This window comes from Ursus arctos, unplaced genomic scaffold (genome assembly GCF_023065955.2).
Source record: "Ursus arctos isolate Adak ecotype North America unplaced genomic scaffold, UrsArc2.0 scaffold_4, whole genome shotgun sequence".
Taxonomy (NCBI): Eukaryota; Metazoa; Chordata; class Mammalia; order Carnivora; family Ursidae; genus Ursus; species Ursus arctos.
The window spans coordinates 31644278-31664717 of record NW_026623056.1 but is presented as its reverse complement, the minus strand read 5'-3'; the positions used below and the strand labels follow the sequence as shown (position 1 = coordinate 31664717).

Below are 20440 nucleotides of genomic sequence, written 5' to 3'. Positions count from 1 at the left end.
TACCCTTGGCTTGATGGTGTCGATTATAAAACTCACGGGCAATGATATCTGCCAACTTCTCACACCATTTCTTTGATGGACAGAAAAGTAATACTGAATGGTTATCACAAATGGTCTCATAACATAAACTAACAACATGGTCCTCATCTCCCTAAAAAGGAAAGAGACATAGTTATGCTCATGGTCCTTTCAAAACATTTTCACATCAGTTTAAGGTCACACATTTTGCTTCATGGGGAAGGTTTTTTCTACTGAAAGGCAAAACAAATATCAGTTACAAAGTCAATAGCAAAGAAAAAACAAGAAGAGAAAAAAAGAAACTTCCTTATAATGCAAGGTGAAAAGGAAATATTTTCTATTAATTCAACTAGTATTTATTGACTTCGAACCCTCAGCCAATGGGTATATAATGGTAAGCAAAAGAAAGTCAAGGTCCTATCTTTAAGGAGGTTAGGTCTCATTGGGGAAACATATTAAGTACAAAACAAATAAATGTAAAATAATAATAATATAATTATTAGTTATTAATATAATTATTATTAGATTACTATAAAAGAATTTTATGATGTGTCACAGCCTCATATTTGACATAAATTTGGTAGAAAAAAAATCAAAGTTTTCTCTGGAAAAATTATTTAGCTGATATATGAAGGAGGGGAGGCATTATTTCAATGGAAGGTAACTAGCAGATTGTGGAAAAATTTCAGGCAGAACAAAGCATATGTAAATGCCCAGTGGTAGCTTAGTGAATTCTCAAAACTGGAAGGGGTATTTAACTTGATTAATTCATTCATCCATTCACTCAATGAACAAATATTTACTATGTACCAGATATTGTTCTAGGTACTGGGGATGAAGAATAAAGCAGAAAAAAAGTTCTGCCCACAGAATGTTACTACGCCAGTAGGAAGGGATAGATAATAACAAAAACAAGATAAGTAAAACACACAGAATTTTGAAAAGTGATAAAAAGAAAAATAAAATGGAAAACAGGAAAAGAGGCTGGCTTTCATTCTAAATGAAACAAGGAACCATTTCAAGTGTGGGAACATAATGGTTACGTGATCTGATGTTCATGTTAAATAGATCACTACCTCCTGATTTAAGCATAGACTGAAAGGGAGAAGGTGGGAAGCAGAGAGATCAATTAGGAGACTATTTTAATAATCCAGGTAAGACTTGAAAGTGATTCAAACAGGATGGAGGCATAGAGATAGCAACAGAAAAAGATGAACAGGAGAGTAAATGAATGTGTTTACATATTTACTGAGGTAAGCAAGGCACAGTCTGGTGAAATTTGGGGTACAGAGCAAAGCAACTGAGTAAGATTCCATGCCAGACATACAGAGGCTACAAATGCCTATCTAGGAGAGGACTGAAAACACATGAATTTACACCTATTCCCAGCTCCAGCTGTTTCCATACTCAGAGGCACAGCTCTACACAAAAAGAGATGATGTCCCACTCCACAGATGATGAGTCAGTTTTTTAACCTCAGGATGGAAAACCTGACTTAAAAAAATATTGTGAACTAAAATTTTTAAGTGTATTTATGGGTGTATGAAGGAATCTATAATTTATCAAGCACTTCTTAGATGCCAATTTTTTAAAACCATCCTTCATTCCTAGAGTAAGTATTACATCCCACTGGAGAGATGAAGATAGTATATTCAGAGAGGTTTTGTGATTCAAGTAATGTCAGCCACATCAAGCAACTCTATTATGTATCAGAGGGAGGTCTGACTCCAAAAATGATGTTTTTTCCCTTTTACCATATAACTACTACTTAACAAAATTTAATTTTCTATGTTACTGCTTAGTGTAAACTAAACCATAAGAAAATCTTTTCCCAGTTAAAAAGAAATATCTACAAAATTAGTTATTTTTTATTATTTATGTTATCTTTTATTACACTTATTGGAAATGATAATCATTTAAATTGAAGGCACAACTATATTTCCTCTCTCACCATCACCACCAATTAAGATGAAGCCATTAGCTTAATATTAATAATCCTTCTAATGGATATGTAAAGCACATTCAACTACTTTGCAATCCCTAATTTATATATCTCAAAAAAATGTTAACTTCTAGAAAATGCACCCAAACACAAAGTACTGGGAGTAGTGATATAACAAATACTGACTTACCTTTACTTGTAGATTGGGTTGAAATTCTCTCACAAGCTTCATTGAAGAATCATAGATAGAATTCCCAATTTTTACTGACTCTAACAGTGGTACAGGACGAAAGTTGGTGTGGTAGAGCTCAGCATTCAACCAGGAAGCTACAGTCTCCAAATTAGGAAGAGTAGCACTCATGCCAACAATCTGCACAGCATTAGATAGAGGATCGGCTAAATTTGCCTGGCTGAGGAAAACAAATGAAAATGATGTTCAAAGATTCATAGTATTAGTTACAAAGAGTGCTGCTAACAATATTCTTGGTCATGTCCTTGGGTACATACACCCATACATTTTTAAGGTATATACCTAGAAGTAAAATTACTGGGTTATACATCATCTTCTCAATTTTATTGATGTCAAACTGTTTTCCAAAGAGATCATACTAAAGTATCTCCATGATCCATGTGTGTTTTATTGTTCCACATCTTGTCACTACTTAGTATTGCCAATCTTTTTAATGTTAGCCATTTTGGAGAGTGTGTGGTAATATCTCTTTGAAGTAGTTTACATTGCTTTGATTACTAATGAAATTAAGTATCATTTCATGTTTATGGACCATTTGGACACCATCTTATAAATGCCTGTTGAAGGTGCTTGCCCTTTGATATATTGGGTTTTTTCTTCTTGATTTGTAGAATTGTTTGAATGTTCTGGATAATGACTTTTCTCTTTTATTAATTTTTGCTCTTGTCTTTATTATTTCTTTCCTTCTACTTTCTGTGGCATTACTTTACTATTCGAAGTTCTTGAGATGAATAATACATTAATTTTTCAGTCTCTCTTCTTCAGTAATACATGCATCTTATACTACCAATTCCCCTTTAAATTTTAGCTGCATTTCACAAGTTTTGTTAGGAGATATACTTTCAATTCAAACTATCTTCCATCTTCTACTGTGATTACTTGACCCAAAAATGGGTAAAAATGTATTTCCCAATTTCCAGGGGACATAAATCCATTTCTCAGAGAATATATTTCAAACTACTTAAATCCTTTAAAATATATTGCTTTATGGCCCAGCATATAGGGAAGTTTTACTACGTACACTGAAAAGAACATATATTCTGCCTTTATTTGGTAATTCTTCTGCATACATCCATTAGACCAAATTTGCTAATTGCATTAGTCATATCTTCTATATCCCTGCTGATCTGGTATATAGACAATTATCTCCATATTTTCTAGTATACTGAAAAAGAGCTGTTAAGTCTCCCTAAACTGAAACCTAAGAGCTCCCAGATTGAATCTATTGAGCATCAAGCACGATGAACGAAAATGGAACACCAAGACACATCAGTGTGAAATTTCACAACACTGAGGAAAAAAAGGAGTCCCTAAAAACTCCCAGAGAGAATTTAAAAATTTTATACAAAGGACAAAGGATAAACATGGCATTGGATTTCTCAAAAGTAACAGGAGAATGAAGTAATGTCATAAAAACTCTAAAGAAAAAATATTTAAAATCTTGACGTCTATACCTGGACAATCTATGAATAACTGTAAGGCATTTTCAGACGTGCAAACTTTCAAAAAAATCATATGAATAGACTGTACACTAAAATAAAGTGGAACTTAATGGAAGAATTCCCCACCAAAATGAGGAAGTAAATCAAGAAAAAAACATATGTTATCCAAAAAAGGGGGACTCTGACTCAAGCAAAAAGCAATTGGAATGAATGACAAAGAAAGATCCTAAAATAAGTACTATGCAGCACATATATAGTTTACCCACCTATCCAGACTGGAACAACTCAGAAGGCTTTTGGAGAAACTTCAAGAAGATGAATTTGGTAAAATAGCAAATGTGTTAGAACATATTGGATGGAGATTTACATAAGTGGGAAAGAGGCTGGGAATCAATCAGTGAAAAGGACATAGAAAACCAAGCCATCAAACAAAAAAGATATTTATTAATTTCAGAGAAAACAAAAAGTTATTTAGAAGGTAAAAGTAATCATAATATACTACATGACTCAGTTGGCAAAGGCATTTACATAGTTATAACAGTGTAACACTAAATATTGATCTGAACAAAATTATGACATAACAGTATTTGGAGAATGGGAAGATGATGAGAGGACAGAAAGACTGTGGGGTCAGGTGGGAGGAGACTGGGTTGGGTGAGTAAAGATTTTAAAGAAGAGCTAGATCTTCATCTTTCATAGTAAGTAGTCAATATATATGTGTAAAACTAAAAACAAGTGGCTACATTTAGAGATAACACTGTAAATAAATTTTTTTTTTAAAGCTGTAAGAGTTGAAAGTAGTTGCCTCTGGGAAGGGGGGATGAAGAAATGCTATTTTTCAAAATTAGCCTTGACTGCTTAAGTAGAATGACGTATAACTGACAAATACAAAAACTGGATTTTTAAAGTTTTATCATAAAAGTAGTGAACAATCAGAAATTTTAAAATGTTTACAAAATCATCTAAAATGACTCAGTCTTAAGTACTTCTTTTGGAACAAAAATGAACTGCTGTACATGAGTTTGTTCTAAATAGGTATTACTACTCTCCTTTAATTTATTTAATTCATACTTACTATATACTTTTGCAAACACTTTCTCAACACTGCTTAGAATCTCAGGAACTCAGTTATTTCAGGTACTCACCAAGATGCTGACTTGTGTGTAATATAGCAAATCTTAGTGAGCAAAAGTTCCAGCAGATACCCTCGGTGAGAGTCTCCCAGCATATGCAATTCATCCACAACCACCATTCCTAAAGAGATTGTCCAGAACTAGGTTTTACAAAATTTCACAATTTCAAGAAAAATTTTAAAAGACTTTGTTATATAGTAAGTAACTGTCATTACTATAATATATTGCGGGTGATAGAAATTTCTAACCATAAAACAAAAATCAGATTTCACATAATGGACAATCCTTTCTCAAGACACTTCAGACATCATAAGTGGTCCTACTATAATGTATTCTGGATCCAAAAATCAATGATTAGTTAACTCAGAGGAAACTGCCTCTCATTACTCATACTTCTTTTTCAGCAACCTTGTAGAAATATATGTACAATGAGATATCAAATTCATCTAGGACAGTTACTCAGTGTATTAACTTTTCTATGAGGGAAAACAGCCAGGGCAACCAACCATATTGATGTTGGAAAGTTGCTTAGAAAAACAAAATCAGATCAAGAAGAAAGAAATGATTTTAAGAGATGCTTTTGTTTGATGATGATAGGCTAGTGAGTTACCCTACTACAAAACAGAAATATGTTTTGTATACCAGAATCCTCTTCTCCACTACTTGGAGAATCAAACCAGTCTGTGCACTTGGAGTAATGCTCAAGAATTACTGAAAATTTAGTACCAACCAATGCCTCCTTTAAACACAGTCGTAAGATCAGGTTTTTCACAGGCACTAGTATCCCCCCTGACAAATCCTCCCCACCTAAATCAAGATCTTTCAGACCCATTTCCTTTTTTTTTATTATTAATATGTTATGTTAGTCACCATACAGTACTTCATTAGTTTTTGATGTAGTGTTCCATGATTCATTGTTTGCCTATAACACCCAGTGCTCATTTTAATACATGCCCTCCTTAATACCCATCACCGGCCTAGCCCATCCCCCCACCCTCCTCTCCCCTCTGAAACCCTCAGTTTGTTTCCCAGAGTCCATAGTCTCTCATGGTTCATCTCCCCCTCTGATTTCCCCCTCTTCATTTTTCCCTTCTCCTAATGTCCTCCACGCTATTCCTTATGTTCCACATATAGGTGAAACCATATGATAATTGTCTTTCTCTGCCTGACTTATTTCACTTAGCATAATACCCTCCAGTTCCATCCACATCGATGCAAATGGTGGGTATTCACCCTTTCTGATGGCTGAGAAATATTCCATTATATATATGGACTACATCTTCTTTATGCATTTGTCAGACCCATTTCCTAACGGCACACGATGTTTCTTTTCCTTTTCAGTAAGCTATCTCAAAAACCATACGGCGTGATAAGTTATTTCAGAGTTTATTCACTCAGTCATTCAAAAAAAAAATCTGTGTCAGGCACTGTGCTAGGTATATTGGATATATATTTAATAAGATTCTATTGCAATCCTCGAGATATTTAAAATGCAATGGGGTCACAAGTAATAAGACAATTCTGATACAAACTGATGAATGTGATTTCTCTAAGCTTTATAGAGCAGAGCCATGTCTTATTAATCTTTGATTTCATTCCCCATTCCTACCCTACCCAACTTTACCACCTGAGTTCACCAGGATCTCAGTGAGTAGCTAACTGATATTCTTGCTGCTTCTGCTGATGCTACGACCATTCTCTTCCTGTTGCTACCTCTACATAGACTCTCCTAAGTGGTTAAAAAAAAAAAAAAAAAAGGCATTAAGGTAGAAAACGTTCCCAGAGTCCCACACTCAAATACAGTCTCAGCTTCTATAGCTCCATACCATTTCCCTGCTAAATGGTAACCTCTGAGTAAAGGCCAAATCTAGATATCCTAGCACCAGAATAGGATAATGAATACACATACACACTAACTGCAGATATGGCAGAACCAGCCCCAGCATGCTTCTTTCCATTCCCTGTAAAGTTTAGACAGAAAAGAAGCAATGAGAAATGACTTGAGGGCTCAAGGATATCCTCTGTGCTTTGTAAAATGCAAACATACTGGGAAATAATCAATAATAGCAAGCAGGACACAAAACTTTTTTTTTTTTTAACACAGAGTTCCTTAACATTACGGATGCCAATTCTCAACTTCATAAGTAGATAACAGACAGTAAGAAAAAAAATGGGACATATAGAAATCATAACAGCTCCCCTCCATCAAAAAACAGCAACAGAAAATATTTGCTTATTTCCTACTTTTCTTACCTAATAGATCCATCTTATTTTCCTCTATGAGGCGATTGATCAGACCATTGGCTCTCTCAATTGTGCAGACAGCAATATCCAAGGAAGTGAAATGCCCTCTTGGAGAGGCACTGCCCATATAACCGTCCACATTTATTCCTACTTCCTGAAACAGACTCTGAATTGAGTACAAAGGAACAATACAAGTAAAAATACTTGAAATCGGTGACTTGTAGATTGGTTCTACCCCAGAATACAGACATAAGTATCCAAAGATATTTATTAGATTACTGTTGGTTGTTCCTGGCCAGGACACACTGTGTTTTTTTCCTTTCTTTCTTTTTCTTTCTTTCTTTCTTTCTTTCTTTCTTTCTTTCTTTCTTTCTTTCTTTCTCTTTTTTCTTTTTCTTTTCTTTTTTTTTATAGAATCACATGCTAAAAATATGAAGTTTAGAACTGACAAAACTCAGAATAGAGATTTTCTGCTAAGACAGAGTCAAATAGAAGTATGCCATTTTAACGATCACATTAATAAAGCAGTTCTAAGAGTTACTTATAGAAATTAAAATTGGGAAAAATCTACCTTAAGCACTAAATTTTTAATCCAATAAACATGCAAGAAACTAGCTCTTTTTAAAAAGCAAATGTAACACTTTAAGAAACAATTTTATACTTCATGAAAAAAATCTCATTATCCCACAGTTTTTTATACAATAGAATTTTTCAAAAGTCAAATGCAGTGGGACCTCGATGTTAATTTTTTTTTTTTTTTTTTTTTTTTTTTGGTAGTTTAACTTGTAACTAACATACCTTCTCAATAAAAAGGATCCTTTCATCATTTTGTTACTTTGGTCTAAGTTGAGAGGATGTTACCATGTAGGACCAGCTTTGTTGGCTATTTGGCCTCTGAAATAACTGTTAAAAAGATTTATAGAACCATAGAACTTTAGAGCTGTTCATTCAATAAAATGTTTCTGCGTGTTATTGAGTTAACCCATAGTATTAGGGTTAAAATCCTCATTTTACCAATGAAAATACTGAGGTCCAGGAGATTATGTGCCTGGCCTGAAGACATAGTTAATGGCAAAACTGGGACTAGAACCCAGATTTTTTGGATTACCAGTATAATAGTCTTGGCATTCCAACACATTTTTTCACTGCAAAAATCACAACAGTAAAAGTATTCTATTTAATGAAACATTGTATTTATAAAAATGCCTTAAAAACCAGTTAGTATCATACAAATGAAAAATGTTGTTACTCATTTTTGCAGAAGAACAGATCACAGGCCTGAAGCTTTACCTAAGCACCAATGGCTCTTCTTCTTCCCCTAACTACTCCCAAATGGCCCTCAGTTAGGATAGGATGTTTCCTTAAATACTCTTTCCTTTCCATGCTTCACTCTAATCCTACTATTCAGTTAAAATGTTGTTTTTTAATTTATATGTTTATATACTAATTAAAGTATTCTGTTTACTTCCTAAGGAAAAGTTCATAAATTTTAACACAATTTTCAATTACTCTTTTGACTTGATGACCCTTTCTCCTTTATGCAATAAAAAAGTTTCTCTTCACAAATGGTCAACTTTTAAAGCTACTTTGAGATACAATAAAAGAAACTTTTATTAACACAGCTGCCAATAATAGGTCTTATCACAATAATGTTCTTAGTGTAAGAACATTACCTGAAGATAGTATTTCTTCTCTTTAGCCACAGAGACAAAGGGCAAAATAAACAAAGCTTTCTTCCGCATTTCCAAAACTCGCTTCAGCATAAGTAATTCAGCAACAAGAGTCTTCCCAGCACTCGTAGGAGCTAAAACATGTTATTCCACAAGATTATCACAAAGAGAAGTAATATTTGACATACTGAATTAATAAATGTTTTAAACCATATCCAGTAATTACAGAGCCTTAGACTAGCCTATCATTAAGGCCCCTACTAGCATCTGAAAACTGTATTTGCTTAATGTCCCTGACTTCAAACCAGCGCTCTAGATAGCCTCACACTGAAAACACAGAATTATTAAATCCTTTTATGAACAATAAATGATGAATATTGAGTCCCTAGCTTGTGTCTAATGATCCTTTAAGTACTGAATGATTAAAAGCCCTGCTTTGAGGAAGGCGACAAACAAGTTTAACATATTGTGGTACAAACCATGATAGAAGTTGAGAGAGAAGAGCTATAATGAAGTTTACGGAAAGGTAACACAACTTTTGAGAAGAGAACGGAAGAGGAAAGAATGCCAAGCAAAAGAAATACCATGTGCAAAGGCCTAGAGGAAAGCCTGGAAAGTTCAGAGGACAGTAATTCAGTAAGCCTGAAATAAAACAGGAGGAGTAAGAGAAGAGATATGAACATGTCACATGAAAAAGAATTTTATAATCCCACCGTGTAAGGAATTTAGAATTTATCCCGAAAGCAATGTAGAGTGACTAGTGAGTTTTATGAAAAGGAGTGGCAAGATCACATTTGTACTTCATAAAGACCACTTTGCATGCAGGGGCAGAACAAAACCAGAGAGAAAATATAAACTAGTCGTAAGGCTACTGCATAATCTAGAAGATGACAGTGAACATAATCTACAAGGAAGAGGAAAATAAACTAGGTAGTGTACCTAAAAACAGAGAGCAATCAGAATCAAGATATCAGGGTGGCTCAGTCGGTGGGGCATTTGACTCTTGATTCCCACTCAGGTCATGATCTCAAGGTCGTGAGACTGAGCCCCGTCAGGCTCCACACTCATGGAGGAGTCTGCTTCTCTCCCCCTCTCCCTCTTCTTCTGCACCTCCCCGCGCGCTGGTTCTCTCATGTGCGCGCACTCTCTCTCTCTCTCTCTCTCATAAATAAATCAATCTTTAAAAAAAACACACACACAAGATATTTGAGATAATACACACTGGACTTCGTGATTAATTGATGTAAGCTGGTGACCAGAAATACGAATGACATTCAAGTTTTGGTTTAAGCAGTTGAAATGGTCAGGCCATTCTACCACTGCCACCAGTTAGCATTTATTGTGTACTTTCTATATGCCAACAACTGTTCCAAGCATTCTCTCATGCTCTATTAATTACCACAGGCATTATCTGTTATAGTTTTCAAACCCAACCAATCTGACTCCACAGCCTGAACTTATTATACCTGATCATAACTGTCTATCTGCTGAAGCCATAATGAAAAATCTGGATGACTCACAACTTCAGAAAAAACTGTTACAAAGAAAGTGCATCTTACCAAATGTAAGTTCTAAAGTCAGTAAGTAAAAAGGTTAAAAAGTATGAATGTCAGAGTTGCCCTGACAGCCTATATAAGGCTTCTACATGGTAAACTACATATGGTTTTGCGTATACAACCCCGTACAAGAAGGTCAAGTTGTAAATACATAATGTATAAAGTTCACACACTGTAAAGCAACTGAGATCAACCAGGGGAAGAGCAGATTCACATTTCCTTTGCACTCTCAGCCTGGGACACGTTTGTTAAGAGGAAAGGCAAGCAGAATAGCTCTCTTTAAATTGTCTGCTTTTTCACTCCCCACCCTCACCAATATAATGGAATTTGCATGATTTAAATGTTTATGATGAGACTCCACTTTTCATATTTTAAGACTTTCTCTAGTTATAAAGCTCTGTTCCATTCACTTTTTAAACTACCTCATAACTACTATCTTTTAAACTACTTCATAACTACCTCAAGGGTATCCTTTATATTCATGTCTTTAAAGTAGTACAGATGGTGACTAACATAATATAATAAAAAATCATTAAAAAAAAAGTGGAAAAACAAAAACAAAAAAAAAAAACAAAAAAAAGTGAAAAAAAAATAAAGTAGTACAGAAATTAATGTGCACAAATTTGAATACCTGAATAGACTAAATTCTTTCCTTCCAGGACTTGTCCAAGCAAAAGGCACTCTGCCTGCCATTCAAACATCTTTTTTACACCAAAACTGTGATATTTCTCCAGAACGGCTACAGGAAGTCCCCAGTTTGCCAACAGCAACTTGTCTGTTTGATCGTCAGGAGTTGTCTGCTTGCATTCTCCTTTCAGGAAAGAAAAAAGTAATTAATAGCTGAACCTAATTCTAACATATGACTTCAGTAGCTAGTCTTCCACTGTGTTTTGGAACTCCTAGGTGTTGGGCTGAAGCTATATAAAGCATATCCTGACATAAAGCACTTCCAACATAAGGATCTGTAAGGAGAGCCCCAAACAGGTGATTAGATTTGGCCAACTACGAAGTTGTTTCTGTAAAGGTCGAAAGACCCACAAACCACCTGAATATTATTACCAGGCTGTCGCCCAATCTGCACGTCCACGTCCTAACAGAAAGTGACCTGCCACAATAGGCCAGAGTCACAAACTGAGAAGGGGAGTAGAAATCTAGTGGGCTGTGCAAACACGCAAGCTCTGTGCTGAAACTCCACCTCCCCACACGTAGCTGGGCAGAGCTGCCCACCTCGCCCGCGCCCTCCCAACCCGAGTGCCTGCAAGTACCTGCAGCTGCGGCCGGCGGGCGGCCGCGGTCCTTCAAGCAGCGTCCCAGGCCCGGGGGCGGACTCAGCACGGGCCCCGAGGGGAGCAGGGGGCTGTCACTGCCTTCAACGCCGCTTCCCGAGAAGGAGTCCGAGCCTGATGCTGAACGCCGCCGTTTCCCACTGCGGCGCAGGACATTCATCGCGAACTCTTCTCGGGGATTCAGGGAAAGCCACAGTCCCAGCGTCCTCCCGCTCCAGAGAAACCGGGCCTGGTGACAGGTGCAGCCACCATCTTCCCGCCTAGGCTTTCAAACTCAGGCCTCCCAGCCCGCCCCGGAACCATAGAGTTCTCGGTGGTGAGAGTAACCTGAGAACCATAGAAGCGTGGGGAAGGAGCGGCTCCGCTGGTGGTGTCTCAGACCTCCAGCTTTTTACCTCATTTGTAGATTAGCGTCAGAGAAGCCGAGTTGCACCTGGGTCAAGGGGCGGAGGGCGGAAGGAACAACCCTGTATGTGTAACCTGCATTTATAATCAGCCTGGCCTAAGCACTTTCTTTTTGTCCATTTCTTGTTCGAATAGCAGGATTTGCTAACTTCATAAAATGAGTTGCCCGTAATAGGTAGCTCAGGGAAGTAACTCTTCTTAACCTATTGATATTAAAAAAAATTATTACAGATTTATGTGTGCAAGTACATATAGTATAAGTCTGGGACATAGCATTTGAGAATCAGTTCTGCGAAAACCTATCTTACTTAAAAAATGTTTTTTAATGGCAATATTCTAAAATTCCACAAGATGGGGACATTACTCCATGAAGGAAGCATTTTTCCTCGTTCTCTTTTATGCAAGTTCCCTGCATTCATTCACTCAACCATTTGTTGAGAACCTTCTGTGTACTAGCCATCTGGGTAAATGGCGAGGAAATGGCATGAAATGATTTCTGCTCTCAAAGAGAAAGAACCTAGAGAAGGAGACAGACATTAAACAAATTAATAATTTCAAATTGTACTAATGTTTAGGCAGAAATGAACAGTGCTATCAAAGAAGTGGAAGGCCTCCTCATTTACATTGTAGTCATGGAAGAACTTCCTGAGATGCAGTATACCATAGAGGTCAAGAGTGAAATTCTGGAGCCAACAGTCTACGTTTGAAGACTTACTAGCTATATGATTTTGGGCAACTTGCTTTGTACTTCCTTTTTTGTGTGTATACGATAGGGATAATAATAGTAAACTATATGGTTATTATAAGCACTAAATAAGTCAATATGTGTAGAGTGTTTAGAACAGTGCCCTCCATCTGGGTGTTATACACAAGTCATGAATCATGGAACTTTACATCAAAAACTAGGGATGTACTGTATGGTAACTAACATAATATAATAAAAAATTATTATTTAAAAAAAACAGTGCTCTCCGCTTAATAACTACTATTCAAAGAAAGTGATATTTAAGCGTTCTAATATTGCTTCCAATGTGAATCCAGCATTTTAAGGGAAAATAATAAACAACAAAAAAAAACCTCTCGCAAATCTCACAGTATTTTTTATTATGTGAATTATGATCAAATGAGGGAAATAATTAGGAAGGGAATGCAAGGAATAGTTTATGTCATCCCAGCAAAAAGCCTAGAGAATATTTTCAAATTTACAATTCATTTCAAACATTCAACATCTGTTTCTAATTTTTTAAAAAACTCAGAAAAATAGAGAAAAGAAAGCTACTTTTCAAAAATATTTTAAAATTCTGTTATGCTAACAGGTATTGTAATAATTAATGCTAATACACCAGAAGTATTTCCCATCTTTTAATTGTGTCTGAGCTTGTGTTCCTTGGGATTTTATTTGTGGTAATTCTTCAAGGTCTGAGTTAAAATCTTCCAGAGGGGGTGTCTGGCTGGCACAGTTGGTAGAACATGTGACTCTTGATCTCCCAGTCATGAGTTTGAGTTCCACTGTGTTTACTTAAAAATAAGCGTTTACTTAATAAATAAATAAATAAATAAATAAATAAATAAAATCTTCCAGAAGGAAAATATTTGGATGTATCTCTTCCAGTTACCTGAGAGGCATACCAATTCTGGGCCACTTTAAGCTGAATCTCTGGGTCAATGTTTTTTAAAGCTAGAGAAGTAGTAAAATGATTTTAGACACCCAGAGCCAGATTTGGACAAGCTTCCAGCCTTACCATCTCAATCTGCTGATCAGATATTTCTCTGCTTTACTTACAGAGTGCTGCCCTTCTTGGGTTTTGGCTTTATATTTTTTAGATCTTACCTCTCACCTGTTGGAAGTCACAGACTCCTATCCCCCAGAATACATAATCCATTAAAATCCACACTCGAGACCACCCGGGATCAGCAGACATCACTATGGAAAACTTTGATTCTAGTGCTTCACCTACTCTTAGAATGTTTGATTATTTGACATTTCTGTCCTACAAGGAATTCCTTGGTTTTTACCAATTCAGTCATGAATTTTTTTAAATGTATTTGGTACATAACATCCAGAATTTTAAGAAAAGCGTGCTGTACTAGAAGTGGTTTCGTGTTCAGCCTAATATTGCTGAAAACAGAAGCAGAAGAAACTCAAATAACAATAGATGCACATTCAAATATGTCATCTGATTATTTAGTAAGTTTGCACAAATAATAAAGTGATTTTTCCATTGAAATTGCAGAGGCTATATAGAAAAATAAAATTTATTCAAACTACATTTGTGAATTGACTAAAACAAAGTCATCTAATCCCAAACTGAAGAAATTCTGTGCTTCTCACATGAATGGAGGTGATTTGTATAAAAGGAAAGAACCGGAAAAGGGTTCAGAAGATCAGAAATGGGATGCAAGTGGCGCTAATTGGAGCTAATGTGCTCAGAATAAAGGAGATGTTAAATAAGAGGATTTTCTCTTTGAAGTTCAGTGGTTCTAAACTGAACAAGTGCAGTGCCTGCACCTGAGAATCCCCTGGGGAGCTTTACAACTACTCTCCTACTCTTGTACTCCTAGAGACTCCAATGTCATTGGTCTGGGACAGACCCCGGGCACTGGTATGTCTTAAAAGCTCCCGAAATGTTCCTAAAACGTTGCTGAAATTGAGAACCCCTGGTGTAATCCTGGTGTAATTTGGGGAGCTACAGACTTGAATTCAGGTGGTTTCCATGAGAAAGTTTTAATAAAAGGCTTAAATCAACAACAACAACAAAAAAAAACCTGAAAAAGATTTTTTCTCCACAGTGTCCCAAAGAACTAGTAGAAATAGCTTGCTTATGAATGGGGATCGAAGCAAAGTTAAAATAACCTCAAACGTCCAGGTTAAAACATCAGAAAGTCAATTTAAAGGTAGTAAAACTGGGGCGCCTGGGTGGCTCAGTCCTTAAGCCTCTGCCTTCAGCTCAGGGCCTGATCCCAGGGTCCTGGGATTTTGCCCCTAGTCGGGCTTCCTGCTTCTTCCTCTCCCACTCCCCCTGCTTGTGTTCCCTCTCTCGCTGGCTGTCTCTCTCTCTGTCAAATAAATAAATAAAATCTTTAAAAAAATAAAAGTAAAGGTGGTAAAACTAAACTGTGAATACCTGAAAGAGATTAAATTACTAGAATATGATAGTACACAAACCTATAACTTCCAAATTTATATATAGGCTGTTCTCCCACTTCTCATATGGCAATACTGTTAATCGCTTGTGTAGTAAATACCAACCAGACACTATGAGGAAGAGGGATAAGCAGTGAAACCGGGAATCCTAAGGGTGTGATTTTTGGAGTAGAAATAGCCTTTGATTAGGTGGGGAAAGAGGTGAGTACTCTGTTGGGGAAAAGTTATCCAAAGGAGCCCTAGTGGGACAACCTCCTGATTGGTTTGGTAGGAATGAGGGCAGGGAGTCAGATCACACCGAAACAAGCTCTCTGGGCCTACCATTTGAGTCTTGGAGTGTACAGTTTTTAAATCAATCCTCATAGATTCTGAGGTCTTCTCCAGATATTACTTTGTTTTTTCTTTGATACTCTCAACCCTGCCCCTTTTCTTATTTAGACAAAATCTTCTCCAAATCAACAGCAACACACGGGAAAAATGAAGGAAGATTTGCTTATGGCCAGCTGCTTTGGTGTAGGGTAGCAGATGCAGGCCTAGTGGGGGTGAATTTGTGCTCCTGTCTTCTTTTTGCATTTCCCCATTGCCTCTTTCCCTAATTCTCTCTCCCCATTTTCACTTCATTTGCTTTTCTACTCTTCCCTTTCTGCTTACATTTAATCACTATGTACAATGTAAAATTTTATTTTTAATAAACTCAGAATCCTCCATGGAAAGACTTCTTTTATGATAAAGGGGACCTTACACTTCCCTGTAGTTCTCAGGTTAATAAAATGGTCATTAAAGTGATTCATAGGTGTCCTTAAGTGTAATTTTTATTATATGTTATACCATCTTTTGAGCATGAATTGCTAAATAAATATATTTCAGGATCTCATCTCATTCTTTCCTAAGGTGGGACCAATTTACAAAGATCACATCTACACTGCACATTTTGATGGTGTGCACAGACTTGGTTACATCAATGACAACCCAAAAGGACAAGGACACATAGACATTCCTCTCCGTATCACCTCACCTGCAAGGGCAAAGCAAGAGTGTTTCTTTTGGTTCAACAGTGTCATGAGTATCTCATTATCCGCCAGACTCCAAACATGATGGAAAATCTCTGAACGCTATGACTTGGTTTAGACCATTTTCTAAGGCAAGTGACATATTGTTGAGGTGTAGGTGTTTCAGTCAGTGCAGGCTGCTATAGCAAACTACAAACCTAACAGAGATTGTTTTTCTCACAGTTCTGGATACTGGAAGTCCAAGGCCCAATGCCAGCAGGTTTGGGTTCTGACGAGAGCCCTCTTCTGGGTTGCAGAGTGCTAATTTCTTGTTATGTCCTCACATAACAGAGAGAGAGAGAGAAAGAAAGAGAGAGAAAGAGAAAGAGAGAGAGAGAAAGAGAGAGAGAGCTCTGGGAGCCTTTTCATAAATAGTCCCATTCTTGAGTTCTCCATGATCTAATTTCCTCCCAAAGGCCCCCACCTCCAAATACTGTCACATTGAAGATGAGGATTTCAACATATGAGTTTGGAGGGGACACATTCAGTCCATAACAGAAGGTAACATGTTCCCTACTCAATATGAAAATTATATGGCTCAGCCCAACACAGCAGGCCAGTTGGCTAAGCTAGAGGCAAACTAGAAGGGCACTATAAATGGCAGACTTAGGTTTGAACCCAGAGCCACCATTTTTCTGAAGCACTTTGACCTTCAGTGAAATTAACTTTTCTCAACCTCAGTTTTCCTTTTCTAAAATTGAATTCATACAAATGCCTCTGTCACAGCTTGTGGTAAGAATTATATTACATATGAAGTGCCTAGCACCACACTTGGCATGTAATAAGCATCCAATAATTGATAGATATCATTGATCTTCCTCTGAGGTATATTTAACATGATTTAGCCTTAAACATGTATCATAGAAAAGAAGGAAGATTCTAAATCTAGCTGACCAACCTAAGGTTTAGAGAAAGAATAAGATAAGGAAAAATTGATAAAGCAAAAATAAAGAGACAATAGAGATCAACCAATCAAAAAAATAGTTCTTTGAAAAGAACAATAAAGTAAACAAGATTTTCAAGGGAAAAAAAAGAGAATAGAAAAAAAGAAACAATTTAAGTAATTAAAAGGGAGAATACTTACAGAGTTTATTAGTAATATATATTTTTTCTATTTAAAGAAAAAGAAGCTAAGTTCCAGAGAAGTTACTTGCTCAGGTAAGCATCTTTGGATTCAAACACGGCATAATTTCATGAGACCATTTGGGATGAAGTGCTAAACTTGCATGTACTTAAGAGTCCTGAGGTTTTCTCTGAACAATATTCGAATTTAAATAATAGAGAATGGGGCTGGTATTATCGGAGAAAGATTTTTGGACTTTGGGCAGTAGCCTTGAATGAAAATGCTTACATGTAACTCCTGGGGACTTTCTGTGGGCTGGGTTCTGTGCCTCTTTCTTTACTGCTTTAAGTCCTGCCTTGTTTGCCTTCTTCCGCTCCAGCTCTCCACTAGAACATAAGTTCAAAATGGACAAATTTGTTATTTTGTTCATTGATGTACTCCCACTGCCTAGAACAGTGTTTAGCAAATAGCAGGTGCTCTATAAATATTTGTTCAATGAATGAATATAGATTGCTCTGAGGCAATTATCCTGTTTTATTCGAGCCTTAACTAGCTGACATGACTTGTTCATGATCACTCAACAATGAGGTGATTGGTTCTACTTGAGTCCAGAGATTTTAACTACTATATTCTTCTGCCTCTCTTTGTAGATAGAAAGCCTTTAGAGAGGCGGTGGGGGGAGAGGGCGGGTGTGTACAGGGGCATTGTAGAGGACAAAGTTAGAGATTTTTAAGGGCCAGTGATAAAGGGCTTAAGTCTTTAGTTAAGGCATACAAGAATGAAACTGACTCAATATTACATACAAAGATTTTAGCCTTTATACCTCTTTGGTATAGTTATTATGTTGTCTTCCATTCTAGATCTAAAAAACTGCCTACTTCTCCATCCCTGATCACCATTCCACACTTGTCTCCAACCACCAAAGAAAATCACTCCCTTACCACACACAGTGACCTAATCTTCACAACACCATACCTCATGTTGAGGAACCTCAACCCAGTCCATTCCCAAAAATCGTAGTGAAACATACCAATGACCCAATGCCTCTTCCATTTCATCTCTCCTTTGCTCAAGAACCCATGATGGTTCCAGGATTTCAAGACTGACACTTCTGAACATCTCTGTTCCTATTTATATTCTTTCTCCCTCCAAAAAATATATTTTGGCAGGCCTATAATATGTTCTAGGCATCAGAAGATAAACAAGACATTATCCCTGCCTTATGGGCAAGTTAGTTTGTATGTTGGAAGGAAAGAGAGGAGAATAAATTTGAGATTGGAAGAGACATTTGCCACCCTCCCCCCAATGCCTGACCTTTTCAAGCATTTTTATATAAAAGCTATTGCTCAGTGGTGCATATGGCAATTCCTGGATGTCCTCAATGTGACTCATGGTGATTCAAAGTAATTTCATGGTGATTTTATAATGATTTATGTTGATGGTCCGTGGTAACCCATTACTGGGTTAGATTCATTGGGATCTATGATGTTTCATGGTTATGTGATTATGATGTTCCATGACAGCAATGAGAATGCCATTTTCTACCTTTGTATTTTATTCTGGGACAAATGCAATTTTTAGGTTCATGATATCAGCTACATGATGTCATGGTAAAAAGATAATGCATTGTGCCTATTTTCAATAAGATGAGTAATTCTCATGCTTGATTCTGTTTGCTCTGGGTGTACTATGGTAGAGATGGAGCTGATGTGTACAGATGGCATGTATCTCCTTTTCCTTAGAGAGGTTTGAGAGTGGAAAGTTGGAGCTAGACACATGAGCAATTAACCTCAAAATACAGCAAAACTTCTCATATTTGATATTAAAGTGAACAAAATGTCCTACAAAATTTAATAGGAACTATGATACAAATTTTGTAGGAAAACAAAAACACATAGACACACTCCACAGACATAAGTCACCTAGAAAAAAATGTATGCTTTGTGTTTGGAAAGAAGTATATACACACAGACACACATAAACGAAACAGTTGTTTTTCCATTATGTGCTAAGAAAAGAAAATTTAGGGTCATATATATGAGTGCATATAACAGAAACCCGCCAGGAAAAGCTTCTGTGATGAAGTGTTTGAACTGAAACCTGAAGGATTAGTACAAATTCATTAGAAGATATTGGAGGAGAAAAGAACATTCCAGTGTGAGCAAAGGCTCTGGTTTTAAAAGGACTTTGAAGAATTCTAGAAAACTTAAACAAGGCCAACATGTTGGAGAGTGGTGGGAGAAATTGGCAAAAGATGACATGAGAAGTAGAAAAGGGCCAGATCGTGCATAGCCTTAAAAGCCCTACTGTTTGACTTTTATTCTTTGGACATTGGAAAATCACTGAAGAGCGGAAGAAAAACACATTTCAGTTTGTGTGTTCAAAAGATGGTCCCGTGTCTTATGTGGGGGAAAAAGAAAGGAATGTAAAGAGCAAAAGCAGAAGGAAGAAAATGGATTATACAACTATTGCCATACTCCATTCAAGAAATATTGGTGATTTTTGGTAACAGTGGAAATGGTAAAAATTATGCATCTTTGTAGTGCTTCTATACTGGAGGCAGACTGCTTATGGAGTCAATGTAGGCTGTAAGAAAAAGAGAGAGGTTGAAGAAAATTTAAAAAAAAATTGGAGCCCTTTAGTATAATTTGGCTGGCCATGCCATTTTGATCTTAACCATGTCTGCCAAGCTGTTACATTTTTTTTTAAGATTTTATTTATTTATTTGACAGAGATAGAGACAGCCAGCGAGAGAGGGAACACAAGCAGGTGGAGTGGGAGAGGAAGAAGCAGGCTCATAGCGGAGGAGCCTGATGTGGGGCTCGATCCCAGATCGCCGGGATCACGCCCTGAGCCGAAGGCAGACACTTAACCGCTGTGCCACCCAGGCGCCCCAGCTGTTACATTTTTTTTAAAGATTTATTTATTTATTTGAGAGAGGTGGGGAGGGGCAAAGGGAGAGGGAGAGAGAAACAAGCAGATTCCGCACTGAGTGTGAGCCTGAGTCACGCTCCATCTCAAGACCCCGAGGTCATGACCTGAGCCGAAACCAAGAGTCGCACTCTTAACCGCACTCTTAACCAATGGAGCCGCCCAGGTGCCCCTGAGCTGTTACATTTTACATTAATTTGCTTACATTTAAAGACTTCTATGTCTACAAAGGCCAGAAAAATAGCAGAAATGAGTAAATTCTTTATAATTTTCTTCCTTGGATATTGCAACCAATTGCTAATCCCT

At 36.9% G+C, this 20440-nt stretch overlaps 1 protein-coding gene across 1 annotated transcript in view; it reads right to left on the bottom strand.

Annotated features, from left to right (window-relative positions):
• The window catches only part of POLQ (DNA polymerase theta), a 120153-nt gene extending 107947 nt beyond the window's left edge, over window positions 1–12206 (bottom strand). Inside the window, exons 1-7 of the mRNA XM_026494458.4 lie at window positions 11521–12206; window positions 10887–11066; window positions 8703–8833; window positions 7039–7195; window positions 4798–4906; window positions 2151–2370; window positions 4–151 (exon numbers count right to left, since the gene is read on the bottom strand). Of these exons, the coding sequence (XP_026350243.2) occupies window positions 4–151; window positions 2151–2370; window positions 4798–4906; window positions 7039–7195; window positions 8703–8833; window positions 10887–11066; window positions 11521–11701 (1126 nt within the window). The 5' untranslated portion in view covers window positions 11702–12206. The remainder of the gene's footprint in view (window positions 1–3; window positions 152–2150; window positions 2371–4797; window positions 4907–7038; window positions 7196–8702; window positions 8834–10886; window positions 11067–11520) is intronic.
• Between the last annotated feature and the right edge of the window lie 8234 nt (window positions 12207–20440).